Source organism: Scyliorhinus canicula, chromosome 21 (assembly GCF_902713615.1).
Source record: "Scyliorhinus canicula chromosome 21, sScyCan1.1, whole genome shotgun sequence".
NCBI classification, from domain to species: domain Eukaryota; kingdom Metazoa; phylum Chordata; class Chondrichthyes; order Carcharhiniformes; family Scyliorhinidae; genus Scyliorhinus; species Scyliorhinus canicula.
This window is the reverse complement of record NC_052166.1, coordinates 15,701,278-15,728,711: the sequence shown is the minus strand read 5'-3', so window position 1 is coordinate 15,728,711 and position 27,434 is coordinate 15,701,278. Positions and strand designations below refer to the sequence as shown.

The following is a 27,434-nucleotide window of genomic DNA, read 5'->3' as shown; positions in this document are numbered from 1 at the left end:
CCCAGCTCTAGCTGCCAGTACGGCCCGGAGCATTGCTGGGTCCGTGGCTGTGCATGCACACGGCGGTGGCCTGCAGGGGCCGCACATGCTTCATGGCGGACGCAGCCCACGGACCCAGACTGCAAAACTAGTCCCCCCCTACGGCCGACTCACGTGCCCCGGACCACCCCCCCCCCCCCCCCCCCCCCACAACCCCAAATGAAGACCCCCTGCTTGCGGATTGCCTCTCCTCAACTGTGGCAGCGCTGGACTGAGTCCGCAGCCGTCACGCTGAGTACCCGATGGGTGAGGCCATGAGAGTCCCACGCCATTGTGAACTCGGCCGGGTGGGGACGGAGCAAGAAAAATGAAAATGAAATGAAAATCGCAAGTCAGCTTCAAATGAAGTTACTGAGAAAAGCCCCTAGTCGCCACATTCCGGCCCCTTGTTCGGGGAGGCTGGTACGGGAATTGAACTGCACTGCTGGCCTGCCTTGGTCTGCTTTAAATGCCAACTCTTTAGCCCTGGGCTCAATGCGGAGTGAGCCTCAGGCAACAGCTTGAGGCTGTGGATATCTTTTCAGGGGGCGGAGCATCGAAAAAGCGGTGCCACCCCCGATTTTGTCGTCATCGGGGATTCTCCATCCCGTCGCCGAATGTGATTTCGACATCGGGGATTAGAGAATCCAGCCCCTTAGCTTTCATTGAGCTCTCTGAAAGGAAAACCAAGTCCTTCTCCAGTAAGAGAGTTTGAGTGGCCCCATGTCCCTTAAGATAGTTATGGATTTGGCTACATCAGTTGTTAAAAATGGGGTGATCTCCCCCAAACACCCTGTATCTCTCTCCTCTACCTCATTCATCACACCTGCTCCCACAGTGTTTACTTCAGGTCTCCTAAGACCAGTTAAAGCTACAGTCTGCCCTGTAGTATTCTCCACTTTTGTTCCCTTTGCAGAATCCTCCTTATAAACTCCCACATGTCGCAAGGGCTTGCCTTGAAACTTCTAACATGCGGAACAAACGTGTCCCACCTTATTACAATGGTAACACATAGGCTTTCGAGTCTCACTTCACACTCAGTACCTTTCTTTTTTGTTTGAGGAGGAGATCCGGGAACATTCCCAGCTACCCATTCGTTACCTTGGCTACTTGCCTTCCTTTCACTCTCCCACTTCCTATCCTTTTCAATATTACGGGGGTGATGGAACAAAGGTTTAAATTTATGGATCAGCTCATAATCGGCAGCCATAATTGCTGCCTGCCTATCAGTCATCACCCTCTGGTCTTCAACATGAGTTCTTATCATCGAAGGAATGGAATTCTTCATTTCCTCTAAGAGAATGAGCCTCATAGGTAGTTGCAACTTCCAATGCTCGTACCATATATCAAAATTGTTCTGCTTAACCTTTTGAAATCGGCATACTTCTGTTCTTATGAACCAATTCATATGCACCCAGAATAACCCTTTTGTTACCTCATCATAATTCTTAGACTCCCGCTCTGACAGGGAAGCATAAACTTCCTGTGCCCACCCCGTCAGTTTACTCCACATGGGTAATATCCACTTTGCTATTGGATACTCTATTTGAGTTGCTATTTTCTCAAAAGCCTTAAAAAAATTCCATCGCCTTCTCCTCAAATTTTGAGTGTGTCTGTATAAATTTAAACATATCACCCCTGGGTTCCGTTCTAAGATTAAGCTCCCCCCTAGTTCCTGGCAGCTCCCCTATAATTTCCAATAACGTAAACTGGAATTCTCCCTCATTTGCTCTTTCCTCTCTCAAATTCCAACCTCCTCATTTCCACCTCCATTTCTTTTTCCTCTTCTCCATTTATTTTTCTATTCTGTTTAATTCTCTTTCATGCTCGAAATGCAACCGAATTCTCTCCAGCTCAATTTCCCCACCAGAAAATGTCCTTGATGCTACACTACTTCGTGGTCGCTCCTGTGGTTTTTTTTTTCAATTTTAAAAGCTGAACAATCGCATCAGTTATCTCCATCTTCCTAGCTCTAGCTGGCACCTCTATTTTTAATTCCCCAGCCAATTCGACCAGCTTGTCTGTTCAAAGCTTTTTTAAATAAACCAGAGATAAGTCGTCCACTTGAAGGAAACCGTTAGCAGCTTCCAGAGTCATCTTGTTATATTGCTGCAAACCTGGTTTCTCATTTTTAATTCATACTGTCATCTAAATTTTGATGTCTACCCTTCCAAAGATCCCAGACCCAAGGCCCAAATTATGTTACGACACCTTGTGCATGGTCAATTCCAGCCCCACTTGTCCCGGAGTCACAACACAAATGAATTAACCAATAATCCTTAGAAAAATACCCAATGTCTTTGGCCCTTGGCTGCCCAATAATTGCAGTCACCAGGTTTGTAAATTAAAACACAATCAGTTTACTTATAACAAGAACCATAATGAAATATGCAGTAAATACAATTGGCTAACTATTATCTAATTCCTAACTTCCCTCATGAGGGGCCTCACGGTAGCATGGTGGTTAGCATCAATGCTTCACAGCTCCAGGGTCCCAGGTTTGATTCCCGGCTGGGTCACTGTCTGTGTGGAGTCTGCACGTCCTCCCCGTGTGTGCGTGGGTTTCCTCCGGGTGCTCCGGTTTCCTCCCACAGTCCAAAGATGTGCGGGTTAGGTGGATTGGCCATGCTAAATTGCCCGTAGTGTAAGGTTAATGGGGGGATTGTTGGGTTACGGGTCTACGGGTTACGTGGGTTTAAGTAGGGTGATCATTGCTCGGCACAACATCGAGGGCCGAAGGGCCTGTTCTGTGCTGTACTGTTCTATGTTCTATGTTCCCACTTTAACTTGCCCCCAAGCTTCACACACATTCTGACACACACACATAGGGGCGGAAAGGGGTACAAACTGTAAGTAAAAGGGAAAGAGTCTTTGTTTCAGATGGTGAGTTTTAGCACCATATTCCTCTTCCTCCTTTGCTTTCAGTTTGTGAGCTTTTACCAAAGATTCATTCAGGCCTCTGTAATTCAGGCTACAGAACTCATAGCCTTTCTGGAGAGAGACAGCACGATATTATCTTTGTCTGGAGCTATAATGGTTTTCCTGTCAATTCATTCATTCAGATTCTCTGCAGCTTCAGAAATACAGCATTCACAGCTTTTCTGGAGAAAACAAGGAGGAGAGAGAATAGGACCCTGTCCCAGTACTTCCAGGAGTCAAACTGCTCCCTGAGGGTTCTAGGAACCATCCCACTGAGATAAGATCCAATCACCACCTGTACCATGCAGAGTACGACCTTTTGTCTAATCCATTGGCCAGCAGCCAGTCAATCGAACCGAATCCCACCTCACCTCTGTCTCTGGTGCTGAAAAGGTTGAAGCTCCTGTTCAAACCAGCAGAGACGAGCAAAGCCCTGAAACTTCAGAATTCTGCTGTTTGACTTAAAGACACATGTCCAATAATCATCGGGAAAAATAAAAGAAAGGGGAAATAAGGGAATAATCAGAAAGGACCCTTACATGAGGGACCACTCCACTAGTCCAGGGTGTCGTATATTCGGTACTGACCCTTTGACAGTGCAGCAATCCTTCAGTACTGACCCTCTGACAGTGCAGCACTCCCTCAGTACTAACCCTCTGATAGTGCAGCACTCCCTCAGTACTGGCCTTCTGACAGTGCAGCACTCCCTCAGTACTAACCCTCTGATAGTGCAGTATTGTTTTAGTACTGACCCTCTGAGAGAAGCATTTCTCAGCAGTGACCCTCTGAGAGTGCGGCACTGCATCAATACTGGCTCTCCGACAGTGCAGCATTTTCTCAGGACTGAAGCTCTGACAGTGCAGCATTCCCTCAGTACTGACCCTCTGACAGTGCAGCATTCCCTCAGTACTGACCCTCTGATAGTGCAGCACTCCCTCAGTACTGACCCTCTGACAGTGCGGCACTCCCTCAGTACTGACCCTCTGACAGTGCAGCACTCCCTCGGTACTGACCCTCTGACATTGCAGCACTCCCTCAGTACTAGTCCTCTGACTATGCAGCACTCCCTCAGTACTGACCCTCTGACAGTGCGGCGCTCCCTCAGTACTGACCCTCTGACAGTGCAGCATTCCCTCAGTACTGGTCCTCTGACTATGCAGCACTCCCTCAGTACTGACCCTCTGACAGTGCAGCACTCCCTCAGTACTGACCTTCTGACAGTGCAGCACTCCTTCAGTACTGACCCTCTGACAGTGCAGCACTCCCTCAGTACTGACCCTCTGACAGTGCAGCACTCCCTCAGTACTGACCCTCTGACAGTGCAGCACTCCCTCAGTACTGACCCTCTGACAGTGCAGCACTCCCTCGGTACTGACCCTCTGACATTGCAGCACTCCCTCAGTACTAGTCCTCTGACTATGCAGCACTCCCTCAGTACTGACCCTCTGACAGTGCGGCGCTCCCTCAGTACTGACCCTCTGACAGTGCAGCATTCCCTCAGTACTGGTCCTCTGACTATGCAGCACTCCCTCAGTACTGACCCTCTGACAGTGCAGCACTCCCTCAGTACTGACCTTCTGACAGTGCAGCACTCCTTCAGTACTGACCCTCTGACAGTGCAGCACTCCCTCAGTACTGACCCTCTGTCAGTCCAGCAGTCCCTCAGTACTGACCCTCTGACAGTGCAGCACTCCCTCAGTACTGCCCCTCTGACAGTGCAGCACTCCCTCAGTACTGACCCTCCGACAGTGCAGCACTCCCTCAGTACTGACCCTCCGACAGTGCAGCACTCCCTCAGTACTGACCCTCCGACAGTGCAGCACTCCCTCAGTACTGACCCTCCGACAGTGCAGCACTCCCTCAGTACTGACCCTCTGACAGTGCGGCATTCCCTCAGTACTGACCCTCTGACAGTGCGGCACTCCCTCAGCACTGACCCTCTGACAGTGCAGCACTCCCTCAGTACTGACCCTCTGACAGTGCAGCACTCCCTCAGTACTGACCCTCTGACAGTGCGGCACTCCCTCAGTACTGACCCTCTGACAGTGTGGGACTCCCTCAGTACTGACCCTCTGACAGTGCAGCACTCCCTCAGTACTGACCCTCTGACAGTGTGGGACTCCCTCAGTACTGACCCTCTGACAGTGCGGCACTCCCTCAGTACTGACCCTCTGACAGTGCAGCATTCCCTCAGTACTGACCCTCTGACAGTGCGGCACTCCCTCAGTACTGACCCTCTGACAGTGCAGCACTCCCTCAGTACTGACCCTCTGACAGTGCAGGCACTCTCAGTGTTGCTCAGTGAGGTTTGGGATTGAGCACAGGGGCAGGTCATTACTTGCTGCCAGTTGTAACATCAGCTTCGGTCTGCGTGTTTCCACACTCTGGGCTCTGGCGAGACGTTCTGCCCACATGTGGCCCCTGTCCTGATGTCTGCTGACTGCCCGGAGAGGCTGTGAGTGGACTGGGTAGTGCAGGGGCAGAGAAGGCTCTGCTCTCTCTCTCTCATTCTCTGCACACTCCGAGTTCCGGGGCAATAGCTGCAAAGTGAATGGAGGAGTGTCTGCCATTCACACACTCAGCATCAACCAATCCCTTCGCAGCTCTTGCTGAGTCTGTCTGCGATTCAGCTCAACCTGCAGCAGCATCGCCTTCAGCTGAACCTCACTATGCCTGGCATTTATCATCTCCTCATTTCAGTGGCTCTCGGCCTTTTGGGATTGTTGGGAATCATCCTGCTGTGTGCAACGACCCGGGACCTGGAGCAACCTCCTCCTCACAAGGTGAGTTCTGTCCACTCCCCTTCCTGTAGCTACAGGGTGAACACCTGGAAACTGTGCCTGTCAGCCTCGCCTCCCTCTTAGCTGTCAGTCTGCACCGCCAGCCTGGGAAACAGTCATAGCTTCAAAATTAACCGTTTTACAGCCACTTTCAGCTCAGCGTAGGGCGGAGTCCCAGTGTGTTTCTCGAGCCCAGTGTGTTTCCAGACGCCAATGTGTTTCTAGTACTCGTTTGTTTCCAATGCCCAGTGTGTTTCCAGAGCCTAGTATATTTCCAATGCCCAGTGTGTTTCCAGAGCCCAGTATATTTCCAATGCCCAGTGTGTTTCCAGAGCCCCATGTTTCTGGAGCCCAGTGTGTTTCCAGAGCCGTGTTTCTGGAGCCCAGCCCAGTGTATTTCCAGAGCCGTGTGTCTAGAGCCCAGTGTGTTTCCAGAGCCGTGTGTCTAGAGCCCAGTGTATTTCCAGAGCCGTGTGTCTAGAGCCCAGTGTGTTTCCAGAGCCGTGTGTCTAGAGCCCAGTGTGTTTCCAGAGGCTAATGTCTTTCCAGAGCCCAGTTTGTTTCTTGTCTGCCGTGTTTGCTGCCTCCGGTGTTTACCTAGCGTTTACTGTGTCCTTGTTTACCGTGTCCCGTAACTGGCGATCACCGTTTGCGGTATTTATTGTTTCCCTTGTTAGCCGAGGCTAAGGAGGAGTGTGCAGACACAGATCAGGAGTGTGCAGGGACACAGATCAGGAGTGTGCAGGGATACAGATTAGGAGTGTGCAGGGATACAGATTAGGAGTGCGCAGACACAGATCAGGAGTGTGCAGAGATACACGTTCCAGGTTTTCAGAAAGATGCAGCTCCTGTGCCGATATTCCTAAGTATGAGAGTACGGGTTCCTGCCCAGAAACTGCCTCATTCTAAACCTACCGTGGAGTGTGACAGGTTGGTATTGAGGATATTGAATGGGGAGCAGTCAAGAGCACGGTGCGGTGTATATTCTGGAGAAATAGGGGTCTCCAATGCAGCTGGGACATTTGCTGGGAAGCTTCATTTCCAGCAACACCCCCTCCCCCCCCCCCCCCCCCGCCGTACCACAGGTATAGCATCCTGGCCAATCATTCGAACCATTTCTCTCCCCTCAGACCTTCTGGCCCCTTTCTAACAGGGAGCAGACTCAGAATGCAGCCGCTGTCAGTCTCTGCCTGGGTTCCCTCTGCTGTTGCTTCACACACAAATCCTTACCCTGGCATTTCCAGCAATTCAGCTTTGAGGGAACGCCACTCAGAATCAAAGCTGTGTGTGGTGACAGAAGGCTGGAACCACAACAATTTCACACTTCTCACAGATGCTGCAGTCACGAATTATCACTGTGCCAGGTTGACGAATCGCCATCCAAAGCAGACAGAGCTCTTTGATCAATGGCAAAAGAGCTGACATCAAGAGACAATTTTTAAACGATTAAACGCTGGTGGAATGGATTCAAAATAAACTTCAAATAGAGAAATAGACACTTGAAGGAAAACTATACTGATGCACCATCAATTGGATTCGGGTCGTGAAGAAGTTCCAAATATCAGGCTTTAATGAACTAGTTGTATGCCCGGCAGTCGACTTACAGGGAAAGGCCGACTGCCGGCTGCTACGGGTTCTTATACCCCGCCTCGTAGGAGGGGCTACTGGCCTTACAGCCAATCGGCGAGCAGTCGCATGACTGACCTCAGCCAATTGGCAGAGAGACACATGACCTGCCTGAGCCAATGGGCAGCGAGTCCTCTGCACCAATGGCAGCACTACTCTGAGGTATTGTAAACCTCCTAGTCATACCACCACATTTACTAAGGATACAGTCCCACACCCACTGACTCACTGGGAGACAGTTCCACACACACTGGGTGCGATTCTCCGCCCCCCACGACGGGTTGGAAAATAGTGGGAGGGCCTAACCGACATTTTTCCTGACCTCCCGCTATTCTCCCCCCCCCCCCCCACGGCCGCCCCACGACACGAATCGCTGCTCGCCGTTTTTTATGGCGAGCAGCGATTCTCCCCTAGCTGATGGGCCGATTTCCCAGGCCTTTACGGCCGTTTTCACGAACTCCAACACACCTGCTCTCACAGTTCGTGAAAACGGCCGCAAAGTGCCGTTCTGGAGAACCATGCCACCGATTGGCACGGCCGCACCACGGGTGGCATGGGCCCGCGATCAGTGGGCACCGATCGCGGGCAGCGGGTCCAAACCCCGCTCACTCTTTGTTCCTCCGCCGCCCCGCTGGATCAGTCCACGGGGCGGCTGAGGGGCATAACGGCCCGCGCAAGCGCGGGTTTCACGCATATGCGTGATGACGTCATCCAGGCATGCGCGGATTGGAGCCGTCCAATCCGCGCATGCGTGGCTGACGTTATCGTTTGCGTCAGCCGCCGTTAACCTTGGCGCGCGGGGTTAGCGAAGTTCGCTAAGCCTGCGATGCCGAGGTTCACGGGGCCCCGACCGGGGAGCAGAATCGGGTCCTGGGAGGGGGCGCAGAGGCTGCTGTGAAACACGGCCAGTTTCACGGCAGCCTTCACGATTCTCCGCATTTGCGGAGAATCGCGCCCACTGACTCTCACTGGGGGACAGTCCCACACACACTGACTCACTGGGAGACAATCCCACACACACTGACTCTCACTGGGACACAGTTCCACACACATTGACTCTCTCTGGGGGACAGTTCCACACACACTGACTCTCACTGGGACACAGTCCCACACACACTGACTCTCACTGGGACACAGTCCCACACACACTGACTCTCACTGGGGGACAGTTCCACACACACTGACTCTCACTGGGGGACAGTTCCACACACACTGACTCTCACTGGGGTACATTTCCACACACACTGGCTCTCACTGGGGGACAGTTCCACACACACTGACTCTCACTGGGGGACAGTTCCACACACACTGACTCTCACTGGGGGACAGTCCCACACACACTGACTCTCACTGGGACACAGTTCCATACACATTGACTCTCACTGGGGTACATTTCTACACACACTGGCTCTCACTGGGGGACAGTTCCACACACACTGACTCTCACTGGGGGACAGTTCCACACACACTGACTCTCACTGGGGTACAGTTCCACACACACTGACTCTCACTGGGGGACAGTTCCACACACACTGACTCTCACTGGGGGACAGTTCCACACACACTGACTCTCACTGGGGGACAGTTCCACACACACTGACTCTCACTGGGGTACAGTTCCACACACTGACTCTCACTGGGGTACAGTTCCACACACTGACTCTCACTGGGGTACAGTTCCACACACACTGACTCTCACTGAGGGACAGTTCCGCACACACTGACTCTCACTGGGGGACAGTTCCACACACATTGACTCTCACTGGGGTACAGTTTCATACACACTGACTCTCACTGGGGGACAGTTCCACACACACTGACTCTCACTGGGGTACATTTCCACACACACTGGCTCTCACTGGGGGACAGTTCCACACACACTGACTCTCACTGGGGGACAGTTCCACACACACTGACTCTCACTGGGGGACAGTTCCACACACACTGACTCTCACTGGGTTACAGTTCCACACACTGACTCTCACTGGGGTACAGTTCCACACACTGACTCTCACTGGGGTACAGTTCCACACACACTGACTCTCACTGAGGGACAGTTCCGCACACACTGACTCTCACTGGGGGACAGTTCCACACACATTGACTCTCACTGGGGTACAGTTTCATACACACTGACTCTCACTGAGGGACAGTTCCGCACACACTGACTCCCACTGGGAGACAGTCCCACACACACTGACTCTCACTGGGAGACAGTTCCCCACACACTGATTCTCACTGGTGTACAGTTCCACACACACTGAATCTCACCGTGTGACAGTTCCACACACACTGACTCTCACTGGAGACGGCTCCACACACACTGACTCTCAGTGTGGGACAGTTCCAGTCAGTGTGTATGGAAATGTAACCCAGTAACCCCACCTATACTTTTGGACTCAAAGGGCAATTTAGCATGGCCAAAACATTTGGACAGTGGGAGGAAACCGGAGCGCCTGGAGGAAACAAACGCACATATGGGGAGAACGTGCAGAATCCACACAGGCAGTGACCCAAACCGGGAATCGAACTTGGGGACCCAGGAGATGTGAAGCAACTGTGCTAATCACTGTGCTACCGTGCTGCACTCGCTCATCGTGCTTTCACTCACTCCTGAAAATAAAATTGCTTATTGTCACAAGTAGGCTTCAAGGCTTCAAATTAAGTTACTGTGAAAAGCCCCTAGTCACCATATTCCGGTGCCTGTTCAGGGAGGCTGGTACAGGAATTGAACCGTGCTGCTGGCCTGCCTTGGTCTGCTTTTAAAGCCAGTGATTTAGCCCAGTGTGCTAAACCAGCCACTTATTAATAATTTTAAGCTACAGGCCCCAGCGACAGTTACTCCCTCCGGATCCTCTTTACACTCACTCTTCCTGGTGACGGTTACGATCTCTGGATACTCTTTTCACTCGCTCTTCTTGGTGATGGTTACTATCTCCGGATCCTCTTTACACTCACTCTTAGAACATAGAACTGTACAGCATAGTACAGGCCCTTTGGCCCATGATGTTGTGCAGAACAGGTCTGAAACTAAGATCAAATCAACCTACTCCCAATCATTCTAGTGCACTCCATATGCCTATCCAATAACCGCTTGAAAATTCCTAAAGTATCCGACTCCTCTACCATAGCTGGGAGTGCGTTCCATGCCCCAACCACTCTCTGAGTAAAGAACCTACTTCTGACATCCCTCCTATATCTTCCACCATGAACCTTATAGTTATGCCCCCTTGTAACAGCTCCATCCACCCAAGGAAAAAGTCTCTGAACGTCCACTCTATCTATCCCTCTTATCATCTCATACACCTCAATTAAGTCGCCTCTCATCCTCCTTTGCTCCAATGAGAAAAGCCCTAGCTCCTTCAACCTATCCTCATAAGACCCACCCACCAATCCAGGCAGTGCAAAATCTCCTTTGCACCTTTTGCAATGCTTCCACATCCTTTTTATAATGAGGTGACCAGAACTGCACACAATACTCCAAATGCGGTCTAACCAAGGTCCTGTACAGATGCAGCATAACTTCATGGCTCTTAAATTCAATCCCCCTGTTAATAAATGCTAACACACTAGAGGCTTTCTTCACGGCTCTATCCACTTGGGTGGCAACTTTCAGAGATCTCTCTGCTCATCCACATGATTCAGAACCCTGCCGTTAACCATACAATCCGCATTCAAATTTGTCCTACCAAAATGAATCACCTCACACTTATCAGGGTTAAACTCCATCTGCCACTTTTCAGCCCAGCTCTTCATCTATCAATGTCGCTTTGCAGCCTACAACAGCGCTCCACATTATCCACTACTCCACCAATCTTGGTGTCATCAGCAAATTTACTAACCCAACCTTCAACTCCATCATCCAAGTCATTGATAAAAGTCACAAATAGCAGAGGACCCAGCACTGATCCCTGTGGTACACTGCTGGTGACTGGGCTCCAGGTTGAAAATTTACCATCTTGCACCATCCTCTGTCTTCTATGTGATAGCCAGTTACTTATCCAATCGGCCAAATTTCCCTCTATGCCATGCCTCCTTACTTTCTGCATGAGCCGACCATTGGGCACCTTATCAAACGCCTTACTAAAATCCATGTATACAACATTAACTGCTCTACCTTCATTTATGTACTTAGTTACCTCCTCAAAGAATACAGACAAACTTGTGAGGCAAGACTTACCCCTCACAAATCCGTGCTTAATGTCCTGGATTAAGCTGTATCATTCCAAATTATCATAAATCCTATCCCTCAGGACCCTTTCCAATAATTTACCTATGACCGAAATGAGACTAACCGGCCTATAATTCCCAGGTTATACCTATTCCCGTACCAGCCTCCCCGGACAGGCGCCGGAATGTGGCGACTAGGGGCTTTTCACAGTAACTTCATTGAAGCCTACTCGTGACAATAAGCGATTTTCTATTTCTATTTTCTATTCCCTTTCTTGAACAAGGGGACAACATTCACCTCTTTTCAGTCTTCTGGAACTATTCCTGTAGACAGTGAGGACATAAAGATCAAAGCCGAAGGCTCTGCAATCTCATCCCTCGCCTCCCAAAGAATCCTAGGATATATCCCATCAGGCCCAGGGGACTTATCTATCCTCAGGCTTCTCAAAATTTCTAACACACCTTCCTTCCGAATATCTACCTCCTCCAGCCTACCAGCCTGTATCATACTATCCTCCTCAACAACATGGCCCCTCTCCTTTATGAACACTGAAGATAAGTATTCATTTTGGGCCTCTCCTATATCTTCAGACTCCATACACACGTTCCCACTACTGTCCTTGACAGACCCTAACTTCACCTTGGTCATTCTTTTATTCCTCACATAAGTGTACTTGCCCTGCCGTATGTTCCTATCCCTCTCCATTGCTGTAGTGACTATCTCCAAAGTGCTCTCCCACAACCAAATCTAACATGAAATGAAAATGAAATGAAATGAAATGAAATGAAATGAAAATCGCTTATTGTCACGAGTAGGCTTCAATGAAGTTACTGTGAAAAGCCCCTTTTGGCCTGGTTCATTACCCAGTACCAAATCCAATGTGGCCTCGCCTCCTGGCTGTCAATCCATGTATTGTGTGAGGAAACCCTTCTGCACACACTGGATAAAAACAGCCCCATCCAAACTATTCAAATTGTACTGGTTCCAATCAATATTTGGAAAGTTAAAGTCACCCATGACAACTACCCTGTGACTACCTCACCTATCCAAAATCTGCATTGCAATCTTTTCCTCCACATCTCTGTTACTGTTTGGGTGCCTTCTCGGTGATGGTTACTCCCTCTGGATCTTCTTTTCACACACTCTTCTTGGACACGGTTACTCCCTCCGGATCCTCTTTTCACACACTCTTCCCGGTGATGGTTACTCTCTCCGGATCCTCTTTTCACTCATTCTTCTTGGTGATGGTTACTATCTCCGGATCCTCTTTTCACTCACTCTTCTCGGTGACGGTTAGTCTCTCTGGATATTCTTTTCACTCACTCTTCTCGGTGACGGTTAGTCTCTCTGGATCCTCTTTTCACTCATTCTTCAGCTGATGGTTAATATCTCCAGCTCCTCTTTTCATCCAGTCTCATTTTAATGCGAGGGAGTATGCAGCTACCAGGATCTGTTTAAAATCAACACTTTCTAATTCTGAATGTGAGGTCTTCTATGTCCTTTTGTGACATTAGGGCAGATTAGTACTTACATCCTCTTGTCGCCTCCAACTCTTTCCTCAGAGCCATCGGCTCTCCGGCCACAATGGTACAAAGGGACTTATACACTCTGGGCACTGGGCACTGACCACTGTGAGCAGGTTTTTTTCAACGACTCTCCATCACCTCTAACCTGGCCCTGGCAAGGGTAACCACGCACTCTGACATTTGAAATGAAATGAAAATCGCTTATTGTCACGAGTCAGCTTCAATGAAGTTACTGTGAAAAGCCCCTAGTCGCCACATTCCGGCGCCTGTTCGGGGAGGCTGGTACGGGAATTGAACCGTGCTGCTGGCCTGCTTTAAAAGCCAGCGATTTAGCCCTGTGCTAAACAGCCCCAGTTTTTGAACCTGTTCGTGTGTGTTCTCAGACTTTTGTATCTCCTGCCCGCTGGAAGAAGTTGGAAGAGTGAATAACTTGGGTGGGAGGGGTCTTTGCTTACGCTGCCTGCTTTCTCAAGGCAGTGGAAGGTGTAGACAGAGTCAATGAATGGGGGGAGAGTTTGCGTGATGGATTGGGCTGTGTTCACAACTCTCTGTAGTTTCTTATGATCTTGGCCGAGCAGTTGCCATGACAAGCTATGATGCAGCCAAATAGGATGCTTTCTAAGATGCATCTGTAAAAATTGTTAAGAGTCAATGTGGACATGACAAATTTCCTTAGTTTCCTGAGGAAGTATAGGCGCTGTTGTGCTTTCTTGGTCATAGTGTCGTCGTGGGTGGACCAGAACAGACTGTTGGTGATGTGCACACCTGGGAATTTGAAGCTGTTAACCATCTCCACCTCAGCACCATTGATGCAGACAGGGGTGTGTCTTTGCTTCCTGAAGTCAATGGCCAGTTCTTTTTGCTGGAAAATGAGATTAAAATAGATAGGTGCTTGATGGCCAGCACGGATGTGATGGGCCAAAGGACCTCTTTCCATGCTGTAAAACCCGATGGATACAGGACAGATCGCCAAGCTGAGAGGATTATCACTTCCCCCTCTGTCCATCATTTAGCCCATTAGTTTACGTCAAGCTGATAGTCATTCAAGAGCCCTTAGCACACAAATCACTTGGATAAAAGGCAACATCCTACCAACTAAGAATTATAGAACCAAGTGCCTCGACATTTTGGGTTTTACCAGAGAAAGGAAGCTGTTTCTCGGTTGAAATTGCCTCATACCCATTCCATCAAATCATGTAAGAATTCAATACAATTCTGAAAAATATCATCTCTTATTTCTCACACTCACCTAACTGCTCTCTCATGGTCACCAAACCTGTGGCAACCTAAATCTCTTTTGCCCATGTCCTAATTCACACCAAATACCATTCTCCTGTTTGCCGCATGTTTGCTCATCCATCCGAGCTCTGGGTTAAACAACGCCTCGATTTTAATGGCCTCACCCCTCTCTATCTCTGGAATCTCCTCCAGCCCCACAGCTCTCCAAGATCTCTGCTGCATTTCTCTAGAAATTCCCAGATTTTAATCATTCCACGATTGGTGACTATATCTTCAGCCGCCTGACTCTGAAGCTCTGAAATTTCCTCCCTAACCTGCTTTGACTTTCTATCTCATTTTCCTAATTTCAGGCACTCCTCGAAGCCGACCTCTTTGACTATTCTTTCAGTCGGTTGGTCCAATTTCTTCTTGAGTGACTTGGTGTCACACTTTGTCTTATAATGTTCTTGTGAAGCATCTTGGGATTTTATGTTAAAGGCTCTCTATAAATGTAAGTTATTGTTCGCAGTTGTAACTTAGGTGTGACTCATAAAGGTCTATTTAAATGAATAGTATTTGTTACCATACGGAGTAATCAGGAAAAGGGAGAGGAGTATTAGATTGGAAAATTAGAATTCCTGCAGTGCAAAAGGAGGCCATTCAGCCCATTGAACCTGCACCAATGTCTTTGATAGACCACCCTACCGAGGCCCAATCTCCCACCCTATTCATGCAACACCTTCCTCAGGGGCAAATTATCATGGCCAATCCACCTAATCAGTACATCTTTGGACTGTAGGAGGAAGCTGGAGCACCCGGAGGAAACCCATGCAGACACGGCGAGAACATGCAAACTACACCCAAGGCTGGAATTGAACCCGGATTCCAGGGGGCCTGGGGATCCCCTTCCAATGAGTTGGGACCTGGGGATGGTGGAATTTGAGGGTCGGGGGCTCGAGAGAGCAGGACACTATTTAAAAATGAAGTCCCGATTTTCCTCTCTCACTGCACTGAGGAGTTTCGGCAAGTGTGGCTCCTCAGCGTCGGAAGCGGAACTTAGTGCAGTCTTGGCTGCGTGTTCCTCACTGAGGCCCTGTATCCAACCCAAGTCATGTTAGATGGCATTGTGTTTCTCGGGACTGGGAGCACCAGGAAACACGGCGAAACGTGCTCACTCTGGGACATAGTGCCCATTTGTTTAAACTATGCGAATTGTCATTGGAGGGAGCACAATACAGAATAATACCAGCACTCCAAGTGTTAAGCTAGGATGATAGGTTATACACACTAGGGATAGTAGTCCTTGGAATTTAGAAAGTTAAGGAGTTACATGATTGAAGTTTTCAACAGGGTGATTTGGAAGAAATTATTCTTGCTTGTTGGGATTTCCAGGGCTGGAGATATAAGGTCTAAAAATTTGTGTCAAATGTTTCAGTTGTAAAAATAGGAACAGGTTTGACAGAGAGAGATGTACAGAACTCTCATCTGCACTTGATGATTGATGTGAGATTATTCATGATTTAAATCAGAGATTGTTGGTGATGTGACCATCAATTCACTCGGAACACGATTGGAAGTAAACTGTGGTTTTAATAGACTTACAACTGAGCCTGCCTGCGACCAGAAGAACTGAGGGCAGGCTCACACAGCTGCAGCTCTTTATACTTCCGGTAATGGGAGGCACCATGGGCGGAGCTGAGGGTGGAGTCCTGTACAAGCTCCTCATCTCCCCCTGTGGGCAGAGCCGCGCAACGGTTCACAGACAGAGCCCACAAGGACACAATACCATACAATACAATACAGTGTGAATTACATTCACCACATTCACCCCCTGTAAAAAAATCAAGTCCAGCGAGGGTGACGGGTCTACAGGTTGAGCCGGTCCGGTGGCCAAGTCATCCTTTGGGATCGGCGGAGGTGGCTGGGTGGTGACGGTTGGTGTGGGTATGGGTGTGGACTCCGGGGGTGTTTCGGTCCGAGCTCCATTCCTGACCGGTGCGACGGGCGAAGGGGGGGAGCAGGAAACCTATAGGCGCGGGGAGGAAACCTATAGGCGCGGGGGTGCAGGGCGTGGGGGGTTGGGTGGGATGTAGTGTGAGTGCGGTGGTGGTGATAGTGGTGGATCCTGCAGGCGCCAGGTCCCGGAGGGAAATGGTATCCTGACGGCCGTCGGGGTATTCAATAAAGGCGTAGTGTGGGTTCGAATGCAGCAGTAGTACCCTCTCTACTAGGGGGTCCATTTTGTGTGTCCGGACGTGCTTCCAGAGGAGAACCGGGCCCGGTGTCCTCAACCAAGATGGGAGCGAAGCCCCTGTGGTAGTGCCCCTAGGGAAAACAAATAATAATTTGTGAGGGGTCTGGTTGGTGGCGGTGCATAGGAGGGACCTAATTGCATGGAGCGCGTCGGGGAGGACCTGCTGCCAGTGGGAGGTCGGGAGATTCCTGGACCGTAGGGTCAGTAGGACGGTCTTCCAGACTGTCGCGTTCTCCCTCTCCACCTGCCCGTTCCCCGAGGTTATAGTTGGTAGTCCTGCTCGAGGCGATGTCCTTGTCGAGCAGGTACTGACGCAGCTCGACGCTCATGAAGGACGAACCCCTGTCGCTGTGTACGTAGCTGGGGAAACCGAACAGGGTGAAGACACTGTGCAGGGCTCTGATGACTGTATGGGAGGTCATATCGGGGCACGGGATGGCAAACGGGAAGCGAGAGAATTCGTCTATGACGTTGAGAAAGTACACATTTCGATAGGTCGAGGGGAGTGGCCCTTTGAAATTGATGCTCAGGCGTTCAAAGGGCCGGGATGCCTTTACCAGGTGGGCCTTGTCTGGTCTATAGAAGTGCGGTTTGCACTCCGCGCAGATTTGGCAATCCCTGGTGATGGCTTTTACCTCCTCGGTGGAGAAAGGCAGATTTCGGGCTTTGACATAGTGGGCGAGCCAGGTGACCCCCGGGTGGCAGAGGTTGTTGTGGATAGCCTTCAGGCAGTCGTCTTGCCGCTGGCGCATATGCCGCGGGACAGGGCATCTGGGGGCTCGTTGAGCTTCCCCGATCGATATATGATGTCATAATTATAGGTGGAGAGTTCGATCCTCCACCGCAAGATTTTATCGTTTTTTATTTTGCCCCTTTGCGAGTTGTCGAACATGAAGGCAACCGATCTTTGGTCGGTGATGAGGGTAAACCTCCTACCTACGAGGTAGTGCCTCCAGTGCCGTACGGCTTCCACAATGGCTTGAGCGGAGACCGGGACAAGAAAGCTACTGGTCTCCCTGCCTGATTCAGAGTGGCGGCGAGAGCGACCTCTGAGGCGTCGCTGTCCACCTGGAAGGGGACGGATTCATCCACCGCCCGCATGGCAGCTTTGGCGATGTCCTCCTTGATGCAGTTGAAGGCCTGGAGGGCCTCAGCTGACAGTGGGAAGAACATAGAACAGTACAGCACAGAACAGGCCCTTCGGCCCTCAATGTTGTGCCGAGCAATGATCCCCCCCCCCCCTAAACCTTACTTTTTAGGACACTACGGGCAATTTAGCATGGCCAATCCACCTAACCCGCACATCTTTGGACTGTGGGAGGAAACCGGAGCACCCGGAGGAAATCCACGCACACACAGGGAGGACGTGCAGACTCCACACAGACAGCGACCTAGCCGGGAATCGAACCTGGGACCCTGGAGCTGTGAAGCATTTATGCTAACCACCATGCTACCGTGCTGCCCAAAATTGCGTATTGTCACGAGTATGAAGTTACTGTGAAAAGCCCCTAGTCGCCACATTCCGGCGTCTGTTCGGGGACGCTGGTCCGGGAATCGAACCGTGCTGCTGGCCTGCTTGAAAAGCCATCGATTTAGCCCAGTGAGCTAAACCAGCCCCTGAGTGTGGTCTTAAATAGTGGGTGGCCTTTGTTCGAATCCCAGGCACCTCTTGAGGGCCCTGGGACAATTAGGGAGAGGGAGTTGTAAGAGCATACGGTCCGGGTCAGGGCCCAGGACTCCGTTTTCCATGACACAGCTGAGGATGGCTAGTCTGGTAGTGCGGAAAACGCATTTCTCCTTATTATAGGTGAGATCGAGTTTCTGGGCGGTTTGGAGAAATCGGTGGAGGTTGGCATCGTGGTCCTGCTGATCATGGCCGCAGCTGGTGACATTGTCCAAGTACGGAAACGTGGCCTGCAGCCCGTACTGGTCCACCATTCGGTCCATTGTTCGTTGGAACACCGAGACCCCATTCGTGACGCCAAAGGGGACCTGGAGGAAATGGAAGAGGCGGCCATCTGCCTCGAATGCCGTGTAGTGGCAGTCCTCCGGGCAGATTGGGAGCTGGTGGTAAGCAGACTTCAGATCCACCGTGGAGAATATGCGGTACTGGCCGATCTGGTTGGCCATGTCTGCAATTCTGGGGAGGGGGTACGCATTGAGTTGCGTGAACCGGTTAATTGTCTGGTTATAATCAACCACCATCCGGAACTTTTCCCCGGTCTTGATGACCACCACTTGAGCTCTCCAGGGGCTGTTACTGGCCTCTATGACTCCCTCACGTAGGAGCCGCTGGACTTCGGCTCTGATGAATACTCTATCCTGCAGCCTGCTACGAGTGGCTACTGGTTTACAGTTAGCCGTTAAGTTAGCGAAGAGTGGAGGGGGGTCAATTTTTAGAGTCGCTAAGCTGCATATAGTGAGTGGAGATAGGGGTCCGCCGAAGCTGAGTGTGAGGCTCTTGAGGTGGCATTGGAAATCGAGCCCGAGTAAGAGTGGGGCGCAGAGGTCGGGGAGTTCGTACAGCTGGAAATTAGAGTAGCTGGCGCCCTGAATAGTTAGGGTCGCGATGGTGCGTCCTTGTATTTGGACTGAGTGCGAGTCCGAGGCGAGGGAGATAGTTTGCCGTGCAGGGAAGATAGGGAGCGAACAGTGTCTTACCAGGTCAGGATGTACGAAGGTCTCCGTGTTCCAGGAGTAGAAGAGGCACGGTGTCCTGTACCCGTTGATTTGAACGGACATCATCGAGCTCTGGATGTGCTTCGGACGCGACTGGTCCAACGTGACTGCGTTGAGTTGCGGGTAGTCGGCGGCTCGATCAGCAGTGCTGGAGTGGCCCCGTGATGACTGTCCGCTGAGGTCGTAGTCGTCGAGGTGAACATCGGGTGATGGCCAAGATGGCGGCCCCCGTTGATCGCACATGGCGGGTGATGAAGAAGATGCCGTCCAAGATGGCCATCCCCGTGGATCGCACGTGGCGGGCGGCGAAGAAGATGGCGTCCAAGATGGCGGCCCCCATGACTCGCACATGGGCGGCCGTGTGGGGGAGGATTGCCAAGATGGCGGCCCCCGTTGATCGCACATGGCGGGTGATGAAGAAGATGCCGTCCAAGATGGCCATCCCCGTGGATCGCACGTGGCGGGCGGCGAAGAAGATGGCGTCCAAGATGGCGGCCCCCATGACTCGCACATGGGCGGCCGTGTGGGGGAGGATTGCCAAGATGGCGGCCCCCATGAGTCGCACATGTCGGGCGGAGGCGGAGTCGGTAGACACGCTGCAACATTACAGCGTCTGAGGGCCTGCGAGTTGGGGGAGCGATTGTTCTGGACTGCGGGGGAGTTAGAGGGTTTCGATTTCGCTAGGCATACTCTGGCATAATGTCCTTTGCGACCGCTGCTGCTGCAGGTTGCGTTGCGGGCCGTGCAGTGCTGCCGTGGGTGTTGGGGCTGGCCACAAAAATGGCACGCTGGCGCTCCATAGTGAGTGGGTGGCCGCGCGGCGCAGGCCTGGGGCAGTCGCTGGTCGGGGGCCCACGATGGGGTCGCTTGGTCCGTGGGGAATGAGTTTAGAATTTGGAACGCGACCTCCATGGTTGTTGCTAGCTCTACCGTGTCCTCCAAGTTCTGGGCCCCTTTCTCAAGTAGTCGCTGGTGCACATAGTTAGAGAGGAGCCCCGCAACGTATTCATCACGGACAGCGAGTTCCATATGCTCGGAGGCCATTACAGCCTGAAAGTTGCAGTCCTGAGCAAGGGCTTTTAAATCGTGCAGGAAGTCCTCTAGCGACTCTGCGGGGCCCTGGCGGCGGGTAGTGAAAATGTGCCGCGCGTAGACCTCGTTTATCGGCCGTACGTACAATCGATCGAGCATAGCAAGGGCCTCAGTATAGGAGTTGGTACAATTGAGTTGCGTGGAGATGCGATGGCTCACCCGTGCATGCAGTAGGCTGAGTTTCTGCTCCTCTGTAGTCTCGGAGGTGCCCGATTCAGCCAGGTAGGCCTTGAAACACCGAAGCCAGCGTCGGAAGATTTCCTTCGCCTCTGCAGCCTGCGGGTCGAGTTCTAGTCGGTCAGGTTTGAGGGCTGATTCCATAGTAGTTTTCTTCAAGTTTTCTAAGACTATTAAATTGATGGGAACACGATTGGAAGTAAACTGTGGTTTTAATAGTCTTACAACTGAGCCTGCCTGCGACCAGAAGAACTGAGGGCAGGCTCACACGGCTGCAGCGCGTTATACTTCCGGTAGTGGGAGGGGCCATGGGCGGAGCCGAGGTTGGAGCCCTGTACAAGCTCCTCATCTCCCCCTATGGTCAGAGCTGCGCAACAGCTCACAGACAAAGCCCACAAGGACACAATACCATACAATACAATAGTAACCCACGGGAGGCAGGAGTTCCGTCACCATACCAATATTTATTTACAATAACGATATTACAGGAGCAGCTACAAACAGTGCTGCTAGCAGTCCAGTCAACTTAAGACTGGCTCACAAAGCCTACACAGGTGCTTATATGGGCCCCCTCAATGAGCTATCATTTGGTTGGCCAATTGGCCAGCTTTATTGGTTGGCCAATTGGAGTTCATTACAAATACAGTGTGAATTACATTCACCACAGTTGGATTGTTACGATCCAAAGGTATTAAGGGTCATGGGCAAAAGTGTATTATTGTTAGTCTGCAGCTCAGCCATGATCTCATTGAATGGTGGAAACGATTCAAGGGGCTGAATGGCATCCGGCTGTCCGCATACTGCCATAAACATTGACCAGTGGGTGAGGAAAAATTCCTCCGATAGCAATGAACCAAGTACCTTAGATTCTTTAACATCGACCGGACAGGAAAGGTAATTAAATATTAATCTAAAAGATGGAACGGCCGACAGTGCAGCAGTCCCTCAGGACTGACACTCTCCCTCAATACTGACCATCTGGTAGTGCAACACTCCCTCAGTACCGACCCTCCGGCAGTGCAGCACTCCCTCAATACTGACCCCCCGTCAGACCAGCGTACCCACTGACCCTCTGCGGTGCAGCACTCCCTCAGTACTGACCCACTGACAGTGCAGCACTCCCTCAGTACTGACCCACTGACAGTGCAGCACACCCTCAGTACTGACCCTCTGACAGTGCAGCACAAACTCAGTACTGACCCCCTGACAGTGCAGAATTCCCTCAGTACTGACCCTCTGACAGTGCAGCGCTCTCTCAGTACTGACCCTCTGACAGTGTTGCACTCCTTCTGTACTGACCACCTGACAGTGCAGCAGTCCCCCAGTACTGACTCTCTAACAGTGCAGTGCTCCCTAAGTGCAGACCTTCTGACAGTGCAGCACTCCCTCAGTCCTGGCCCCATGACAGTACAGCACTCCCTCAGTACTGACCCTCTGACAGTGTCGCACTCCTTCTGTACTGACCACCCAACAGTGCAGAACTCCCTCAGTATTGACCCTGACAGTGCAGCAGTCCCTCAGTACTGACCCTCTGACAGTGCAGTGCTCCCACAGTACTGAGCCTCTGACAGTGCAGTGCTCCCACAGTACAGACCCTCTGACAGTGCAGCACTCCCTCTGTACTGACCCCATGACAGTGCAGCACTCCCTCAGTCCTGACTTTCTGACAGTGCAGCACTTCCTCTGTACTGACCCCATGACAGTGCTGCATTCCCTCAGTATTGACCATCTGACAATGGACACTCCTCAGTGCTGACCCTCTGACAGTGCAGTGCTCCCTCAGTACTGACCCTCTGGCACTGCAACACTCCCTCAGTACTGACCCTCTGACAGTGCCGCTCTCCCTCAGTACTGACCCTCTGACAGTGCAGCACTCCTTCCTTTCTGCACTGGATTGTCCGTCTGTTTTAAGATTGTGAGCAGGAACATCACCAATCAAAAATTCATCAAACAGCCACATACTAAACTCTGCTTTGTCTTTTGGACGTTGCTGACAGATGGTGTTCTCCAAACTGGATTGTGCCTGCAGCGAAACATTAACTGATTAAATGATCAATGTTCTTTATTTGTTGTGACATATGATATCTGCTGAGTAAAAGTGCAGTCAAACGTTCTGTGATAGAAAGGTATTGGGGAAAGTGAAAGGATAGATTTACCAGACAGTTGTGAGATCAATGTTTTTATGTCGTGCCCAATACTGGCTCCTGTCAGACTACATTACTGTAAAACAGCTCAACCTCTGGGACATTCTCTGAACCAGTTCGCTCAGAGGGTCAGGATGTTTGTCTCACCATCGGCTTGTCAGTAAATTTGTGTCTTTGACGATAAAATATCAGGTGCTTTGGCAGTGAGTCATGTCCATAATGGGAGCGTATTGTATGTGTTCCTAAAGACATGGCCAAGAGGCACAGACTGGAAGACAGAAATTGCTGATATCCTCATGGGCAATATTGAAACAGTAGAAGATATTACTCGCTGCGCAGTTATCAAAAGACTGGATCAGCAACAAGGACATCGGTCAGCTCCTCAGCAAGGTGCACGACAGTCACACATCTTTCAAATCTGACAACGAATCATCTGCCAAGAACATCAGATATTGGGCAGCACGGTGGTGCAGTGGTAGCGCTGCTGCCTCACAGCGCCGAGGTCCCAGGTTCAATCCCGGCCCTGGGTCACTGTCCGTGTGGAGTTTGCACATTCTCCCCGTGTTTGCGTGGGTTTCTCCCCCACAACTCAAAGATGTGTAGGGTAAGTAGATTGGCCAGGCTAAATTGCCCCTTAATTGGAAAAATGAATTGGGTACTCTAAATTTTTTTTAAAAAGTCAGATATTATCGTGTAAAACAAATGCTGCCGGCCAAACCAAGAGAGAAAGACAAAGAATTGAGTGTGGAGAAACAAGGCGACTGCTTTAAATAGCTGTTGATAAAAAGCTGCCCTTGACAGTTGTGATCACTCAATGGTCCCAAGACCCAAGATGGGAGAGCCATCCTCTTGGCCGATAGCAATCACCTCCAAACAAAACAGGATGAGACTCTCTCTCATTGGATAAAGCGCTTCAATAACCTCTGAACCCAACAATGCAGATTGTGCAATGATTCTATTGGGACACATTCACGGATCCACACTCTGGAAGACCTGGCTCTCAATCTTTGAGCAGAAGTCACAAAAGGCAAGAAAACAACTTTCTGTGGGCAAGTTAGGAGCTGATCGCATTCCCATCTGAAGTATTCAAGTCCAGAGGGACTTGGATGGTGAGGAAACTCACTCATCTCTTCTGCCTAATCTAGATCCAGGATGCTGTGCACCAAGAATACAAAGATGCGTCCATAACTCATCTGTACAAACAGAACAAAAACTGTCCCATCTGTGACAATCATTGTGGAATATCATGGGCTGGATTCTCCGTTCTGGAGACTAAGTGCTGACGCCAGCGTTTAATGTGTCGACTTTCATGACAGGAAATTCAGCGCCGACCCCTCTCCGATTCCGGTGAGGGGCGAGCACCAGCACCGAAAATGGCCAGAGAATGGCGAGGCACCGTGCCTGGCATGTGCACGGCTGACAACCTGCACCAGTCATGCCATACAACATGGCGCCAATCGTGCCCGTATCCTAACCCGCAAACCGTGACCCCACAGACTACCCCCTGGTTACGCCCCAACAGTCCCCCCAGTCCGAGCAGATGTCCCACCACCCCCAGCCAGCAGCACAGATCCCGGCTGAGTGTGGCAGCGCTGGACACAGACTCCATGTGGCCCACGCCGTCAGGAATTCAGCCCATTTGGGGTGGAGCATCGCAGGTGGGCCGGCCGACATGCTAACGACACTGAAACGGCACATCATGATGATGCCATTTGGAGGGGGTGGAGCATGCTGGACCGACGTCAAACCGGCGCCGGCTCCGATTTCGGCGCCGGAACCCATTCTCCGCCTGATCGCTGAACACGATTTCGGCGTTGGGCTATGCAGAATCCCGCCCCATTTCTTTCAATAACAGGAGAGATTCATGCAAGAGTTATCATAATGGCATTGGCACTCATCGCATTAATCCTGTGTACCCAGAATCAGAGTGTGGCTTCTGTGCAGGCCGGGGAACAGTGGACATGATCTCTGCAGAAATGTCAATTCCATGAACAGTCTCACAAACAGAATAAGGGCCCCTAAATGGTGTTGGTTAACCTGACCAAGGTTTGTGACCCAGTAAAACCGGGAAGGCCTGTGGAAGGTTCTGTACAACTTGGCTGCCCTGAAAAGAAGATCATTGTCATTCACTCATTTCATTTTGACAGGATGGCCAGTCTGATGCAAGGTTAAACATCATTGGATGTATTTCCTGACACTGATGGCTGAGTATTGACTGCAGCCTTTTGCTCTGCTCCAGTACACACTCAAAGATCTCAATACCTTAAATTCAGGACAGTTGCCAACTTCTTCAACCGTGAAAGGCTCGATGTTTGTGCAACGGATGCTGAACAGCTCCTGAGTGACCTCTTGTTTTTGGATGACTTCACTTTCATAGCAGACACTTTGGAGGACATTCAGCTGCTCTTTGATTGCTTTACCCTAGCCTCAACACTTTGGCCTGACAATAAGACTGAAGAAGACAGAGGTCTTGGATCAATCCCACCCCTGGCCACATTCTCAAGACCCCACAGTCCCTGCCAACAGCCCACCCCCCTGTTCAATACGGAGGTTTTTGTTACCTTGGCATTATTCTCTTCAAAAACACCAGGCTGGATGAAGAAATCAACCATAGCACAGTAAAAATAAGCTCAGCATCTGACAGGTTCACTTACAGACTTCGGAAGGAGAATGGAGTCCATCTCAGAATAAAGATTAAAGTCTCTCAGGCAGTGCTTGTTACATCACTTCTTTATCACACTGAAACACCAAGACTCATTCCACCTCAGCTGCCTGAGATCTATTTTCAACATAAGATGGCAGAACAGAATCCCCAACACCGAGGTTCTTACAAAATGCTGCAAACCTGGATAAAAGCAAATTACTGCAGATGCTGGAATCTGAAACAAAAACAGAATGTACTGGACAATTGCAGCAGGTCTGACAGCATCTGTGAAGAGAGAAGGGAGCTCACGTTTTGAGTCTGGATGACTCTTTGTCAGAGCTGTGTACCTGCCATCGGGAGCATGCTCGTCATATCTCTGCTTTGCTGGGTGACTCTTGTGGTTCACATGGAGATTCCCACAGACCAAAGGCAATACTTAATAAAAATAAATCCAATTAAGGGCCAATTTAGCATGGCCGATCCACCTAACCTGCATATCATTGGGTTGTGGGAGTGGGATCCACGCAGACACGGGGAGAATGTGCAAACACCACACGGACAGTGACCCGAGGCCGTGGTCGAACCCGGGTCCCCTGCATCGTGAGGCAGCAGTGCTAACCACTGGGTCACAGTGCCGCCCTGAGGGCATTTTTTTAATAAACATTTTCATTCAAAACATTCTCAGTTTATCACATACAAAACTGTCCAACACAATATATGCAAATTGTTATTTTATAAATAACAATAATAATACCCCTAATCCCCCTGCCACCCAAGACTGAACCCTTTCCAATACTTCACCAACCACCCTCCCCCCCCCCATAACCAACCACCCCCCCCCCCCCCCCCCCCCCATTTGCTGGCCACAAGCAGGTCCTTAATGAAGGTTATGAATGGCTTCTACATGGACTAGAACCTTACTTCTGACCCTCTAGTGGCATACTTGATCTTTTCCAGTCTCAGAAACTCTGACAAGTCCCCCAACCACACCGAGGGCTTTGGTGGTGCTGGTGAGCTCCATCCAAACAGAACTCATCTTCGGGCAATCAGAAAGGCGAAGGCCGGGACATCAGCCTTCTTCTCCTCCAGAAGCACCGGCAAGTCCAACATCCCAAAGATAGGCACCAATGGACATGGCTCCAGCCTGACCGCACAATCTCGACATAATGCCAAAAAGCGAGACTCAAAACCCAACAGCTTAGGGCACGACCAGGACATGTGTGAATGGGTCTCTGGCCCCCTAGATGTCGCTGATCCCTGTCTTCCATTCCGTAGAAGAACCCACGCATGCGCACTCTAGTTAAGTGTGCGCTGTGAACTACTTTGAACTACAGGCTCAGCCTGGCACAAGAAGAGGTGGAATTTACCTTGTGCAAGATCTCGCTCCACACCCTTCCCTCAAGTCCCAGACTCAGTACCTCCTCCCGCTTCCCTTTTACTTCCTCTAACACTGCTCTCCTGTCTCCAACAACCACCCATATATTGTAGGTGTAGGTATTGTATAGTGTAGGTCCTGGTAGTTGAGGGAACCAATGCAGTTCCTTATGAACAAAGTTTTGTACCTGCAAATACCTGAACAAACTCCCCCTCGAGAGATGAAATTTCATCCACTATTTCCTCCAGCCCCACAAACCTACCCTCCACAAATCAAAGCCAGTACTTTAATCAGCCGAGCACAGGAACCAGCAGCACAGGACGTCCCAATCTTAGAAATAAGGACATATGAAAATAAACGTAAGAGCTTGCAAGAAAAACTGAAAATGCTGGAAAATCTCAGCAGGTCTGGCAGCGCCTGTGGAGAAAGAAACAGAATTAACGTTTCGAGTCCGTGCAATTCATTTTCAGAGCTTGCAAAATGGGTCCCGACATGTAGGAAAATACAACCTTGGACCCAAATGGTCAAGTGATTTTGACACTGGAGGAGAGTAGGGTTGAGTGTCTTCACGACAAGTGAAGGGGAAGGGGAAATCATATTTGACAAATCTACTGGAATTTTTCGAGGATGTAACTAGCAGAGTTGATGAGGGGGAGCCAGTGGATGCAGTTTATTTGGACTTTCTGAAGACTTTGGACAAAGTCTCACATGAGAGATAGCGTGTAAAATTAAAGCGCGTGGCATAAGGAGTAGTGTATTGAGATGGATAGAAAACTGGATTGGCAGACAGGAAAGAGTAGGAATAAATGGG

General features: G+C 50.5%; 1 protein-coding gene across 1 annotated transcript in view; it reads left to right on the top strand.

The window, feature by feature from the left end:
- The first annotated feature begins 5,439 nt into the window (after positions 1–5,439).
- Positions 5,440–27,434, top strand: part of LOC119955701 (ectonucleoside triphosphate diphosphohydrolase 2-like) — an 84,742-nt gene continuing 62,747 nt past the window's right edge. Inside the window, exon 1 of the mRNA XM_038782165.1 lies at positions 5,440–5,720. Coding sequence (XP_038638093.1) covers positions 5,607–5,720 — 114 coding nt within the window. The 5' untranslated portion in view covers positions 5,440–5,606. The remainder of the gene's footprint in view (positions 5,721–27,434) is intronic.